General features: G+C 47.8%; 1 protein-coding gene across 1 annotated transcript in view; it reads right to left on the minus strand.

Annotated features, from left to right (window-relative positions):
• Positions 1-14193, minus strand: part of PAPPA2 (pappalysin 2) — a 133999-nt gene extending 119806 nt beyond the window's left edge. Inside the window, exon 1 of the mRNA XM_035123579.3 lies at positions 13571-14193. Coding sequence (XP_034979470.3) covers positions 13571-14063 — 493 coding nt within the window. The 5' untranslated portion in view covers positions 14064-14193. The remainder of the gene's footprint in view (positions 1-13570) is intronic.
• Between the last annotated feature and the right edge of the window lie 1476 nt (positions 14194-15669).

Consider the following 15669-nt stretch of genomic DNA (forward strand, 5'->3'; position numbering starts at 1 on the left):
GCCTTCAAGGTGAGGAAATGTTATGTATTTTAAACACATATAAAAATACTCTGCTACCACTGTTCTAGAAGCATCCCTTCCCAGAGGTTTCCCCTCAAGAGTCTACTTCTGTTCACGGCCCCGAAATCTCTTTTAAGGATGAGTTAGCACGAAAAAACCACAAGGATGCTTTTTTGCGCTCTCTCTCACTGCATGCTCCTCAGTATCCAGAGGAGGAGCTTCCGCACATTCAATTTCATCAACAAGTGTCTGCTTGGAGCTCTGCACTGTTACCAAAGAGCTTCCACATCTGGAGTCACATCTGGCATTGGCCAACCTGCTCCCTCCCCTTGATGCCGTTCCAGCTCTTTGCATTTGCCCACTGCCGCCCGAGACTTCACCCTGCTAGAGGCCCAGAAACTACTGCTCTGGAAAAGCCAAGAACATTTCCCGGGCCCCTGTGTCAGAAGCCCAGCCAGCAAGTAGGAATATGCCCAGGAATGTGTCTGATGCTCCAGCATCGCTTCAAACAAGCAAGCAATTCCCTTCGCCAGGAAGCCAATGCGTGAAACCATCCGACATAGGAGCAAGGGGGTGGAAGCAGGAGCTGAGGGGGTCCCGGTGCAAAGAAGCAGCTGTAATAAGGGTTTAGGCTCAAGCAGAAAGGAGAGAACCCAGAGGCCCTCCAGGAAATCTGTGCGGCAGAAGGTGGCATCTGTTGCAACAGCACACAGAAAGCCACAGGTTTTCTCCACCCACAATTGCAAGGCTTTGCTTCAAAGCATCAACTTTGAGAAAAGCTAGTTATGACCAAGGTTCTAGCATCACAGCATAAGAATCAAGAGAAGGCCTAGTCCTGAGATACACTCAGCATAAGATACACTGAGTGCTGCTGGTCCCCAAGGCAAGCTGCTAAGCCTCTTGACGGTGGCTGCTCCCTGAGCCCACACAATCACCAGTTTTGTAACATCCTGGGCTGCTTGTCTGCATGCTTCTGCCACAATTCAAAGTGCTGGTTTTAACCTTTAAAGCTGTAAATGGTCTAGTGCCAGGCTATTTGAAGCCACGTCTCCTCCGAGGTCTTCAGAAGAGGCCGCATTGGTGGTTTCTCTCCTTCATGGAGGTTCTGGGAATGGTTAGCAAGACCTCAGCCCTCCTCCCTCTCTTTGGAACTGAACAGCTTTTGCTGACTAGCAAATATCTTCAAATACCTTCCCTGAAGGAGACCCTCTGGTCTATAAATCTTTGGTTTGTGAAGCTCCCTGCTGTGGTGAAAGGTAAAGGTAAAGGGACCCCTGACCATTAGGTCCAGTCGTGACCGACTCTTGGGTTGCATCATCTCGCATTATTGGCCGAGGGAGCCGGCGTACAGCTTCCAGGTCATGTGGCCAGCATGACAAAGCCGCTTCTGGCGAACCAGAGCAGCACATGGAAACACCGTTTACCTTCCCGCTGTAGCGGTTCCTATTTATCTACTTGCATTTTGACATGCTTTTGAACTGCTAGGTTGGCAGGAGCTGGGATCAAGCAACGGGAGCTCACCCCGTCACAGGGATTCGAACCGCCGACCTTCTGATCAGCAAGCCCTAGGCTTTGTGGTTTAACCCACAGCGCCACCTGGGGGGATAGCTAAAAGGAAAAATTGTCTGGAACTCAGGGGGGGGGGAGAGAGATCTGTAATGATCAGTTGTTATTGCATGTTACTGTGTTCTGAAGCTTGAAGGCTTTAGCCCACCTATACATAATTGGCATTTAATCCCCTCCCAGGGGAATCTCTATTGAACAGAGATTCAACCCCTTGCCTCTTTTTCACAGGTTCTGCTGCTTTTCCATTATCCCATAACACCTGTTCTCCCAGCTCTCCACCTGTTTTCAGAACATGGTGATAATTATTCTTGCAGATGAGGGTAGGAATGAGAAGACTGGGTCTTGGCATAGGTTTCAGAAGTCGGTTCCTGACTCAGATCTGGATAATTTATAAACCACACACACAGAGAAAGAGAGCTTAAAAAAAAACACCACACAGGCCATGTGGTTTAAATTACTATGTCTGATGCTTCTCTCTGTATTGTACTTTAAAATAGGGAGAGGCAAGATGAAAATGCTTAATATGAGTTTTATTATTCCTCTTGGTGTGATCTTGCCTACTTTCCTAGCTCCATGGTCAGTGATGCTCCCATCCTTAGATTGCTTTGACTTCTGGATATTGCCATCATGAATAATACTATGCAGACAATCCTTCTCTGCCATGACCAGGGTGGGGGTGGAAAGGGCAGGATAGGACCCTGAGTGGGGTGGCAGACTGTAGATGGTGGTCTACTGGCCAATGGTCAGGAGACCACCTAGAGCCTGCAGGTTGTTGAGATTCCTGAAAATGATGTTGACACAGCATGGCTGTTAAGCAAGCGTAAAATATTCACTGTGCATCCTCATTCTGTAAATCTAAAACATGCTGGTGGACAAGAGGGATTTTGGTTTTTAAAAAGAGGAAAAGGTAGACTACATAACAATGAAGTTAGCCCACCCCTGATATGGAACACACTCAAGTCATAAACAGTTTCTGGTATTTTAAAAGTGACAAGGGCAGAGTATTATCTATAGAGAATACCCCCACAAATTCCATTTTTGGGTGACAACCCACCCTATGTCAAGGTGTGGGAGAATGACTAGGGCAAGCCTTTGAGAGGAGCATAATGCATTACATCAGCTCTCCACCTGTTTTCAGAACCTGGTGATAATTATTTTTGTAGATGAAAGGAGGAATGAGAAAACTGGCCTCTGGTGTAAGAAAGATGGCAGAAATATAAAGGGAGGAAATACAAGTCTCATAGCTGGCACCCTGGCCCTGTAAGGCTTCACCTAACACATCCAAGCTACAGTCAGTATTGTTGGAATGTGTGTTAACAAATTGGTTCGTGGCTTTGCTCTTAGTGCAAATGTGCAGGAGTTTCGGATTCCTGCACAAAAACTTCAAGCAAACCTATACTGAAACAAAATCAAGTACAGCACATAACTGGAAGTCCCCCAAACAAGCTTCTACGCAACACTGGGGTGATAAAATCTGCTTCCATTTAGGCTGCTTTACGTTGTCCCACAAACTCACCTCATGTTATTCTGGGAGCGGGAATGCAAGAAGAAGAATATCACTAGCTATATTTTACAGACAATAATAAGGCTAAAATCAGAAAGATTCCCTTTTCTCCTTAAAAACGGTGATCTCGTTATGTTGTTCTTTGCAGTCTTAACTGTATTTTTAGGAAAAGAAAGTGAGGAACTGAAGCACAGAATTAGCAGCCCTGGGTTTGTAGACGGTGACCTGAAATTCCCTCCCACATAAACTTTAAACTTCTCTGGTCAGCTGCCAGGGACTGAGTATATAAATGCAGAAGCCTCACTTGTTAACAAGCTTCACAGGTGGCTGCAAATGTCTCCCGGGCAATGGCTTTGCCATCAGCTTTCCTGCCGGCCATTCTCTCTCCTTCCTTCTCTAACCAATCATACTGCCTGGCTTCCACCCAGGTCCAGCACCTGGCAGACCCCAATGCATGGCAGGTGGACCAAATTAAGCTTGGTGAGTTGGGTTCCATGTCATGCTGGCCTGCTCTGGATATATTTTCACGTAAGTGCTTGGCTCAAAAAGAGCAGGTGGGGTTTTCAAGCTGCTTCTGGATTATGTGGCTTCAAACTGTAGGTAGCAGGCCAAATTGTTTAATGTCCATCTAAAAAGCTAGCTGTCAGGGTTATAACGTAACTGTTTCTCTAATATGCTAGCTTTCTATGTGTAGGGAATTTGTTTGCATAGAGGAAAATTCACCTTGGGAACCCGTTTCCGGCCTGAAATAATACAGTCTAGAAACAGTTCTGCCACATCAAATCCTACAGTGTGAATGAAGCCTGAGCATTAAAGGTTTCAATCAAGCGATCTTTGAACCTTTCTGTTCTATAGTTCCTTACTGTTCTAAGGCTGGTGGAATATGTTGTGTTGCACGTCTCAAACACAAGCCATCGTCGCATACCAACATATTTTGAAAAATCTGAAAAGGCTAACAAAGGGTCTCTAGAAACAGAAGCGAGAAAAGCACCTCAGAAAAATCTGGGCTAGAAAACGCATCATCTTCCCCCAAGCTCCTCCTTGCATTGCTGCCCCTGCCCCCCCCCCCAGAAACACATTCCTATAATTAACACACAATTAGTAGGAAATGAAACAGGAGGACTGTAGAAAACAGCTGCTTGTTCTGAGAAGTTCAGAACTCAGGAACTTCAGAAACATTTGGCCCACCATTGCAAAGCACCATTGCTTTGAGACTCCTTCGTGTAGTGATAAAGCAGGATATCAAATCCAAACTCTTCTTCTGCAAACACAGCTCACCCGTTATTTGTAAAGTGGCTCTTTTTCTGGGAGCCCAGTAAACTTCTTGTCTTTGCCAATGGCCTAGGGTTGCAGAAAGGATGGGGCAGGTGGATAGAATTCAAATCAGTGGACTACATTTCAGCTGGGATGGCATTCCACCACACTAATAGGCAGCAAGAGCAGATCTCATAATGTGTGCCCAATGAAGGAGCACCACTTGTGAGTTCTGCAAAAACTCTCCAGGCCATCTTCAAGGGAAGCCTCACCTACAGAGCATCATTAAAATAGCCCAGGTGAGAGTTTAGTACCAATGCACATGTAACAGAGGCCAAGTTCTCCTGTCCAGGAAAAGGGCACAGTTGGTGCAGCAGCTGAAGTTAATGACAGGTGCTCTTCAGAGGGAGGGCAATCCCATTTGTAACAGGCAGACTCCCCAGGACTTGGGCCTGGGGCCCACTTACCCACAGGATTCAGCTTCAGCCTCTTAACCCTCACCCACTGTACCACTGCACCCAGACACTGGTTCAGCTTAGGCACAACCTCTGCCAACTTGGTTTCATTGGGAAAGCAGAGCTGAGCTTCATCAACCTTCTGATGATTGCTCCTATTGGGACCAGGTGTGCAGCCTGGGAGTCATTCTGGACTCACAGCTGTCCATGGAGGCGCAGGTCAATTCTGTGTCCAAGGCAGCTGTCTATCAGCTCCATCTAGTACGCAGGCTGAGACCCTACCTGCCTGTAGACTGTCTCGCCAGAGTGGTGCATGCTCTGGTTATCTCCCACTTGGACTAATGCAATGCGCTCTACATGGGGCTACCTTTGAATGTGACCCGGGAACTACAACTAATCCAGAATGCAACAGCTAGACTGGTGACTGGGAGCGGCCGCCGAGACCACATAACACCAGTCTTGAAAAATCTACATTGGCTCCCAGTACGTTTCCGAGCACAGTTCAAAGTGTTGGTGCTGACCTTTAAAGCCCTAAATGGCCTCGGTCCAGTATACCTGAAGGAGCATCTCCACCCCCATCATTCTGCCCGGACACTGAGGTCCAGTACCAAGGGCCTTCTGGCGGTTCCCTCGTTGCGAGAAGCCAAGTTGTAGGGAACCAGGCAGAGGGCCTTCTCGGTGGTGGCGCCTGCCCTGTGGAACGCCCTCCCATCAGATGTCAAAGAGAAAAACAGCTACCAGATTTTTAGAAGACATCTGAAGGCAGCCCTGTTTAGGGAGGCTTTTAATGTTTAATAGATTATTGTATTTCAGTTTTCTGTTGTAAGCCGCCCAGAGTGTCTGGGGAAACCCAGCCAGATGGGCGGGGTATAAATAATAAATTTATTATTATTATTATTATTATTATTATTATTATTATTATTATTATTATTATATAGCATTGGCCCAAATGTACACAGGTGCTGCCCCACCTCGAATCTCCGGAATCACTGTAAATCTGTAAATCAGTTCCATTCCCAACCCATGGAGATGGTTCATTGAGACAGCACATTCAATGTTGTCCAAAGCCAATGACAGATCCCACAGCAGCAGTAGGGCTGAAGTCCCCTGGTCTCTTCCTCAAAAAAAGGTCATCTGTCAGGGTGGCCACGCCCAGTTCCAGGCCAAACGCAGGCCTGAACCCAGACTCACAATCTGTTTCCTCCAATAGTGCCAGCCAGTTCAACTAGGAAGCCTTGCCTGGCTTGCCTTCGTGTACTCCAAGGGTGCCCCCCAGTGGCAACGAAGCCAGTCTTTTCTGCTGCTTCTACTCCTTCAGCAGGGCTTGTTTCACAAATGTTTCAAGTTAGACTCAGCTGCTGGCTCTATAATCCACAGACCCACGCTGAGGGGGTAGAGTCATAGAGTTGGAAGAGACCACAAGGGCCATCCAGTCCAACCCCCTGCCAAGCAGGAAACACCATCAAAGCATTCTTGACATATGGCTGTCAAGCCTCCGCTTAAAGACCTCCAAAAAAGGAGACTCCACCACACTCCTTGGCAGCAAATTCCACTGCCGAACAACTCTTACTGTCAGGAAGTTCTTCCTAATGTTTAGGTGGAATCTTCTTTCTTGTAGCTTGAATCCATTGCTCCATGTTCGCTTCTCTGGAGCAGCAGAAAACAACCTTTCACCCTCCTTTTATATATTTGAACATGGCTATCATATCACCCCTTAACCTTCTCTTCTCCAGGCTAAACATACCCAGCTCCCTAAGCCGTTCCTCATAAGGCATTGTTTCCAGGCCTTTGACCATTTTGGTTGCCCTCCTCTGGACACGTTCCAGCTTGTCCAGGGTGATGAACCTCTTAACCACAACTTAGCACTTAGGCAGGAAAATCTCATCAAATTAATATTTCTAGTTTTGCACAGTCTTCAGGAAATTGATGTGGTGAATGACAAAACAGGCGGCTTACCCAAGCTACATGGTGAGAGCATGTTCATGCTATGAAGTAATGCACGAAGCTTCACAGGCACTGTGGTGAGCCTTCCCTGGTCCAGATTCTACTCGGAGCGCTTGAGATCACAGGGAAGCAACAGGCACCACAAGAACTTCAGCATGACTTGAAGTTTGCTCAGCAGTTGGGCTTCTCAGTCGTCCCGTGTTAAGACTGAGCACAGCATGACTTTTTAACATTCAAGAAATGCTGCACTAGGTTATGTAGCCCAACCTGAAGCAAAGCAGGAATCCAGAATTCTGCAAGCTGCAATTCATTCTGGAAATGTGGAAGAGTCTAGTTCAATCAGTGCAGTGAATTTTGCTACTCCTTCCCCCAGGAGGCTAGTCTAATCCAGGCTTCCTCAAACTCGGCCCTCCAGCTGTTCTGAGGCTACAATTCCCATCATCCCAGACCACTGGTCCTGCTAGCTAGGGATCATGGGAGTTGTAGGCCAAAAACATCTGGAGGGCCGAGTTTGAGGAAGCCTGGTCTAATCCCTATACTAGAGGTTTCCCCAACTATCTGTTGAGACTGTCTTGCTTTTAATGCCCTTGGTCTTCTTGTCTCTTGGGTGCTTCTCCTGCCCTGGCTTTTATTGTTCTGTTTTATATGTCAGCATTATGCTGCTGCCACTCAGCCGTGTTTGCTTGCGTTTGTATTACAGTTCAATGTTATTTTTGGATTCTATTTTATTCTGGGAGCCCGTTTGGAAGCCTATGGGTAGAAAAGCAGTCTAGAAATACTCATTCTATATATAGATATATACTATTCCTGTAAATGTGTTTTGTTTTGTTTTTTAAAAGTTCTGCATTACCACTGCAGAAAACGATTTCAATCAAGGACTAGCAGAGAGGCAAGGACTTTGAAGGCCGTAAGGGTGAGAGTGAAGGGTTGTATGCACACGTAACTAAAGCAGGGAACAAGGTGGGACATTTGAAACCATGTCCCTCTTGATCTCCTCTCACGGTGATCACCAACAGGCTTGTGACCTAATGGATATCACATGTAGAACTGGTTGCAGGAACAGGCATCTCTAAGGAGGGCCAGTGTGTCTGGCCAGAACAACTAAGGCAGCTTGAAAAAGGACCATCATGATCATGTAAACTGCAGTGACCACATTCATTCACACACACACACACACACCTCAAAGCAGTGCTCCATACAAATCAGCCCCACTACACAATCCATTGCAGATCAAAAAACCTCTGGAACTCCTGCAAGAGCCCTAAATGGCCTCGGTCCAGTATAGCTGAAGGAGCGTCTCCACCTCCATCATTCTGCCCGGACACTGAGGTCCAGCACCGAGGGCCTTCTGGCGGTTCCCTCGTTGCGAGAAGCCTTCTCGGTGGTGGCGCCTGCCCTGTGGAACGCCCTCCCAACAGATGTCAAAAAGGAAAACAACTACCAGACTTTTAGAAGACATCTGAAGGCAGCCCTGTTCAGGAAGGCTTTTAATGTTTAATAGATTACTGTGTTTTATTCTTCTGTTGGAAGCCGCCCAGAGTGGCTGGGGAAACACAGCCAGATGGGCGGGGTATAAATAATATATCACAGAATTATTATTATTATTATTATTATTATTACACGGAGACTGGTCCAGGACCTACTGGATTTCTTTTAAGAAATTGTGGGAAAATTTACACTTGCAGGTGCGTCAGAAAATAACACCACTTGGGCCACTTCCCACAAATATCCAGTGTCTGCATTTGGTCCAATGCCAAACTGCGGTTTACTGCAGCCTTCCCCAACCTGGTGCCCTCCGGTGGTTTTGGAATACAATTCTTGCCGGGCTCAGCCAGCACAACCAGCATCAGAGATGACTCCAGCTAAAACATGGAATCATAGAATCGCAGAGTTGGAAGGGACCACGAGAGTCAAACCCAGAACTCTTGAGATTAAGAGTCTCATGCTCTCCTGTCTGAGCCGAGGAGGGCAAAAGTGTATGGCTCTTTTGATAGAGCATCAGACTCTTAATCTCAGGGTTCAAAGACTCTGCGTATGCCCATTGGGGGAAATAGGAAGCCCTGAGCATTTGTTCTTCAGATGCCCCCTATATGAAGAAGCTCGAAGGGAGATCCTGGATCCCATACTGGTGAGCTTAGCAAGCCTCCCGAAAAAGCAATTATACAACCTGCTCTTGCTAGGCAAAGACCTGAAAATAACCAGGGCAGTCGCCAGATTCTGTGCCCAAATATGCAGACACATACTTTCTTCCCAGCCCGCCTGATTTTTTCCTCAATGGCACCCCAAGCGAGCTAGGCTCAGCTTTCTGCAGCCACTATTTTAAGGTTAAACTTTTAGCATTGTTAATAATTAATAATTTTCTTTTAAATCTTGTTCAAAGCGACTTTTATACGTTATGCTCCCGGAAACTGTTTTTTCAAAGGGATCCGTTTTATTTTTATTTCATTTTACTTCTAAGAGCTGGTCCTCGACCGTAATAATAAATAAATAAAATAAATAAATCTCAGGGTTGTGGGTTTGAGCCCACGCTGGGCAAAACATTTCCACATTGCAGGGGGTTGGACTAGATGACCCTCCTGGTCCCTTCCAACTCTACAATTCTGTGATTCTAAGGCTGCTTTAGTGTTACATGAAGAAGCCTTGGACTTCTGCACTCCCTTTCCACTTTTCCTCCACCACAGTCACGAGGAGCAGACTGGAGGCTCTGGCTTCCGTTTGAAGAGAACTGCATTTTGTGGCCATGTCTCAAGGCAGTCAAGCTGTGGCTAGTCTTAATTATGGCTTAAAGGGCAAAGCCAACTTCAAATTGTGGTTTCAGATCCTGGCTTGTTTCCTTAAACCATAGTTAAGACAAACCACAGTTCTGAGTTGCGACATAACAACAAATCACAGTTAGTAAAAAAAAATGGAAACTGAAGCTTCCCGTTTCCTCCTTGTAGCCACTCTGGAGAAGGAGCGCCTAACGCGAAGTCAAAGTTCAGAGCTGAACTCACCCAGGGGCCAGGCTCAGAAGTAATGCTAAACCAGGAAGGGCGATTTCTCTCTGCACCCAGAGGGCTCCCACTTTGCTCCTCCTTTAGCTGGGGAGGGAAACAAACCACAAAAGTGGCAGGCTTAGCATTGAATCCAAACCAGCTTTTGAGGTTTGCATCTGCTCAACAAACCTTGATCAGGAAGCCAAGAACAAACCTTGATTTCAGATGACGGCTTGTTTGGAGAGAAAAGTTCAGATGTAACGCTAAGACTGCCACTCTGTGGTTTGTCCCATCACTTTTGAAAACTTAAAAATGTTTTATAGCAGTGCGGGGGGGGGTGTTAAGTCAGCTTGTTTTTAACTTCAGACTTGTCTCAACGGTTGTAATGCTTTTACATTTTAAGTAAACTGCCGAAAGCTATTTCTTTTCAATTAAGCAGCACACAAAATCCGTTTTGATAAAATAAATAAGGGAGGAAGAAAGTGGGAGAAATTGAGCTCAGGCACAGCACAGTTGAACAAGCCATACTTTGTGCCCTAAGCCTTGGAGACATTAGATTGGTGGCTTGAAACACAGCATTTCAAGTCACACAGTTTCACAGGTCAGGGGAGGGGCAGGGATGTTGATGCCCATGATTTGGCACAGACCTGTAGCCAGTGGGGGCTAAGGGGGTCCTGCCCCCCAAAAAAAGGTTTCTTGCTGCCGCTCGCCCATTTTCTTACAAAGAAATAATTAAATCAGCAGGAAGGCTTTTGCCTTCCTTTCTTAAAGGTAATCCAACCCCCACCCCCACCCCACCCCAGCCTAGCATTAATTAAACTATACATTTCTGTCTGCCTATTTTTATTCCTTGCTCATAACTGTTATCTGTATTTTTCACTGTGCAAGCCAGCTCGAGTATCTTTTTGGAAAGGCAGAGTGAAAATGATGTGAATGAATGAATGAATGTCTGCATTACGGACCAGGCTGCGTATCTCCACCCTGGAGCTCAAATTAGTTTGACCCCCCCAAATGCCCAGTTCTGCACCTCCAATATTCATCTGTAACACAGGAAAATATATCTGCTCACATGCACACCAGTTGCGATTTAGCTGCTCAAGCTGCATGGCATGGCAATGTCTGACAGTTGCATCTGAAACCACACAGTATACAACACACCATTGGGCAACACCCCCTCGATGAGGCCATAAGAACCAAAACAATGATTTGGCAATAGTGTTTGGTGATGTCGGAGTTGTCTGTCCTTCCACCCACCACTGGCATCAACCTGTCTCTAAGTTTCAGGCACCTGTGTACATCTAATGCAGAAGAATCCAGTTTCTGGCAGAGAGGGAATTTTGTAGTTGCAGCAGCTGGAAGCATGCAAGCTGCATACACACTATACATTTAAAGCACATTTAAAGCACAGTCCCCCCCCCAATAGAATTCTGGGCACTGTAGTTTGTTAAGAGTTGCTTGGAATGGTAATTCTGTGAGGGTTAAACTACAGTGCCTAGAATTCTTTGATGGAAAGAATGTGCTTTGAATGCAGCTAGTCTTTTCTGGTGCTTAAGAAATAAGCTTCCCGTGATAGTTTGGAATGAACCAGCATTGCTCTGGTAGTTTTTGAGTAGGAGTGGGCAGACTTTAAGGTTGAGTGGCTGACTTTGGTAGGGTTGTTGTTGTTTTTTACTAGAATACCATGATCTTTGTTATCAGAGACAAGTGTAAAAGACACACAGTTAGAATTAAAGAGCAGGACACACTGTCAGTCCGGAAATACATTTTCAGTACCAGAGCTAAATGAGCTCAAACTCCTTTCACACCAAATCCACTTCGAGTTGGCTTTCTTCATTTCAGCAATGAATTTAGGTGACAAAAGTCATTTTGTGGTTGCCTTGTTGAACAACTGCCAAGTCAGAAACCTTTGCTCATCTACTGCAAATAACCCTGAGATCTACCAGTAGTTCCCAATCTACTTTCTGGGCACCTGGGTCAGAAAGTAAACAGAGAAATCTCTTTCTTGCACCAATTTCCGCTGCTGCAAAGGCACAGTGGAACTCATAACCAGGTAGAAACCTGCACTTTCTCATGGAGGCCCACAACAAGTAACATCACTGTCTGATTAAATTCCATGAAAATCTAAAGAACTTCACATGTGAAAAGCCCAGAAAAATTCAGAACCTTCCATATGTCATGTATTCCAATGTTCGCTATTTACCTTGGACAGTGCATATTTTCTGATAAAGATGCATTATAAGATGCATCCATATAATTTTGTTGGTCAAAACTATTGGGCTGAAAAGGGTTTAAACCTATACCTACTTATTTGGAAATAGGTCCAAGGTGATCTCTGGGAATTCAGCAAGACCCACCCTATAAGTTGTTTATTTTAAAGTTATGTTTTTATTATTACTTTTCTGTATTGGATCAGATCGTGCATAGTAATATAGAAAGGCCATACACAAATTAAAAGGGAAATGAAAATGAAATACACAGGGCAGCCTCAAGCCATGCATGCTCTTGTTGATTTGAAACTGCTTTCCTTGTAAGTAAAACAACAACAACCCTTCCTTGCTCTAGTGCAGTACATGCTTCAGCAATGTGAGCAATGTGTAGAACACAAGGAAGGGCTGCATTCAGCACTCATTCTTGATGCATTATCAGGAGTATCCACTAGTAATCAAGTACTCCCATTTTCCATCTCTGAAATGTTATCGTGTAAAATATGCTTGCTGTCAGGGTGCTTCCAGACCAGGCCTTAGTACTGCAAACCGGTCATTCAAGATATTGCATATAGGTCCTTGGCATGACACTTTCCCCCAACTTATTGGTTATCTGGATTCATTGGGGGGAGGGGGGGAGTACTGGCTGGCTTTTTGATGCTGATGCCGTCCCATCTGTGTAAATGCTGCAAAAAAAAAGCGTTTGTATGCATGAACAGCACCAAACCTACACCAAACACCCATCTGGAGGTACTCTAGAAATAGAAACTAATAATAATAATAATAATAATATTCCTTCCAGTAGCACCTTAGAGACAAACTAAGTTTGTCATTGGTATGAGCTTTCGTGTGCATGCACACTTCTTCAGTTTGATTTGACTACGTCAGACCAACATGGCTACCTACCTGTATCTAGGAATAGAAATTTGCTGGACAGTCCAGTTATTCGTCAAGTCAGAAAGGTGAAGCGAGTAATGGATCAAGGTTTTTAACAGGAAACACAAAAGAATCAGGAAAATCAACTCAAATCATTTTGAATACAGAGTTGAAGAGCTTTCCGATTATTAGTTGCCAAGTTTAGAATGGTAGAATCACAGAACTGAAGAGAAGGAAAAGGACCACAAGGGTCACCTAGTCCAACCCCCTGCAATGCAAGACTCTTCTGCCCAACGTGGGGCTCGAACTCATGCCGGCTCTACCTACTGAACAATCCTTCCTTCCTTCCTTTCATTTCAGAGTGGGTGTGGCAAATAGAACAAAAGTTTACTTCTAACGGGAAAGGTGAGCATTCTTAACAGCTCGACCCTCTCCCTATCTACTGTGGCTCTTTGTGGCCAGTCTTAGCCCCTCCCTACCCCCACCCAACAGTTTGTCGAAACTTCTTGAAAAGTAATGGCCATTTATTAATTTAGTACCTGCATTTATTTATCCCCCCCCCCCCGTGGGAGAACATTAGATCGGTAAAATCTAACTAGTACGATACCATCAGCGGCATCCCTCGGGTCCAGCTGGGACCTCGAGCCTAACTTGAAGGAAACACGAACGTCGTCGGGCGCTCGGATCCCGCGCATCTTTGACATCTCTCGGTTTTAGAGGGCAGCTCTCGGAAAGCCCGGGCGCCTGCCTCAGCCTTCACCCCTTTCCCTTCCCAGAGCCCCTCCCGCTTACCTGCGACAATGGCTGGGTTGCTCTGGCCGCCCTCGGGCTTCAGCCACGCCTCGACGGTGAACTCTAAGCGGGGCAGCTCGGCCACGACCCCCGGGCGCAACAGCAGCTGCTCCCGCCTGCCCGAGAAGTAGAGCGCGGCGACGGCGCCTGCAGCCGAAGGCCCGGCTCTGGCGCGCGCGCGCCGCGGGAAGGGGCTGCTCTCGCCCCACGTGTCCTCCACGCTGCTGCCCTCGACGCTCCGGGCGCGCCTGGGCTGCACCGGCGCCGCTGCTGCCGCCCGCCCTGGACGCGGGTAGGTGGCGTCGGGGCGCAGCGGCCGCGCGGCAGAGCGAGTCCTGCGAAGCCAGCAGCGCTCCCCGTCGTGCGACTCCGGCGTCGGGCTTCCGTTCGGCCTCCGCCAGGCGGGCTCGGAGCCGGCCACGCCCAGCAGGCTCACGGTCGCCACCAGGAAGGCGGCGGTCGCCACCAGCGGCGTCCAGCCGGGACGTGCCATCCTCCGGCGCGCACCTTCAGGGTAGCCGCTCCCTGTCCTTGAGTCCGTGTCGGTCCCTCGGCTCCCTTTCACATGAGTCGGCTCCGGGCGCGTCGATGGCTGCCGGGCTTCAGCTGCTGCAGCCCCTCTGCCGGACAACGGTCAGGTACATCGCCTCGCCCGGCGAACTTCTCCCCCGAGCGCCCTGCAGGGTCATAGGACCAAGGGAGCCCTCAAGGGCTTCCTTCGAGCATCCTCGACGCCTCGCCTTGGTCCGGTCGCTCGCCCGCTTCTCTCCGGTGTCGCCCTGCCCTCCTGGTCCTAGACGAGAACGCAGCTCCGGACGCCGTGCGCTGCCCCTCGTTCCCGGAGCTCAGCTTGCGCGGGGCGGCCGCTTTCTCGCGTAGTCGCCACCCCAGGTGCGGCTTCCCTCGGCTCTCCTTCGATCCCGCTGGATTCCTGCGAAAGAGAATGGGAGGCAATAGGAAGAAGCGTGCGTCTGGAGAGCTGCTCGCTCTCGGCTTTGTTTGAAGAGGATTGATGCTGCTGCTGATGGCCAATCTCATAAATTCTGCACATCACTCCACCTCCTGCCTTTCTCGGTGCCCCCTCCCCCTCGCCCCCGCCTCCCATCATCCTCTCTCTCCTCCCCGCGCGCTCGGAAAGATGCAGGGTGGTACCCCTTGGGGATGGCGGTAGTGGTTTGGCGACCGGATCCCATTCACTCTTAGAAGTACTACCGTGCTCGGGTGGGCTTACGCCCAAGTAAGGAAGGTCAGCCACTGAAACAAGTAGACCTTACTTCCGAGGAAGCGTAGGCGTGTGGGCTGCTTTTTCCGTTACCTTGGCTTTGCTACCTGCGTGACAGCCCGTCAGTCCCAATCCAGCGCCTCCCTTTCCCCTTCCGACCCCGCTGATAAAGCTCCAATGCTTGAGGGTAAATCCCACCCCCCTCTATGAGACTTATTTTTGAATCAACATGCCCATAGGATCGGGCTGTGTGTGCCATTAAACTCGGTGCGGACTACTGCATCAACATGTTCAGGATCGGGGCTTTTGTAACTGAAGTCGACTAAATTTAGGGATTTTCAGACGCAGAATCCCAACCTTACACACATCCACGTGAAAGTAAGTCCCTTTAGTTTGTGTGGAACTTAGTTTTCCAGCATTACGTGGAAATCCGTGGCTTCTGAGTAATATCAGAATCGGGATGCCCGTGACACGGGAGACGATCCTTCAACACGTTTGCTCTTAAGCCAGACCCACTTGAGTTCAGTGCAGTTCACCCACTTGACACTTGTGCGCAGTGCTGCACCCCTAACCCGTCCGAGTAAAACACGCTCGGGCGCTTGGACTCTCGTTCGAATTCACAGTCTCCACTTCCAGGTTCCCGCCCGGCGCGTTAAGGAAAACATTGAAGGAAGAAGCCTTGTAATTGGCTCCAGGAGGGTGCGGATATCGCTCCCGAAATGGATTTGGGCGGGACTCCAGTCGACTAAAAGAGGGGTGGGTGAATGCGCTTTGGAGGGAATGCGTTAATATTATAATCTGGCTACAGGCGGGGATCAAGAACCCTCAATTTGGGGTCACTGCGTGGTAGCTTTAATCTCCTGCGAGGCTAGCCCTA

Source organism: Zootoca vivipara, chromosome 7, assembly GCF_965207765.1.
Source record: "Zootoca vivipara chromosome 7, rZooViv2.hap1.1, whole genome shotgun sequence".
Taxonomy (NCBI): domain Eukaryota; kingdom Metazoa; phylum Chordata; class Lepidosauria; order Squamata; family Lacertidae; genus Zootoca; species Zootoca vivipara.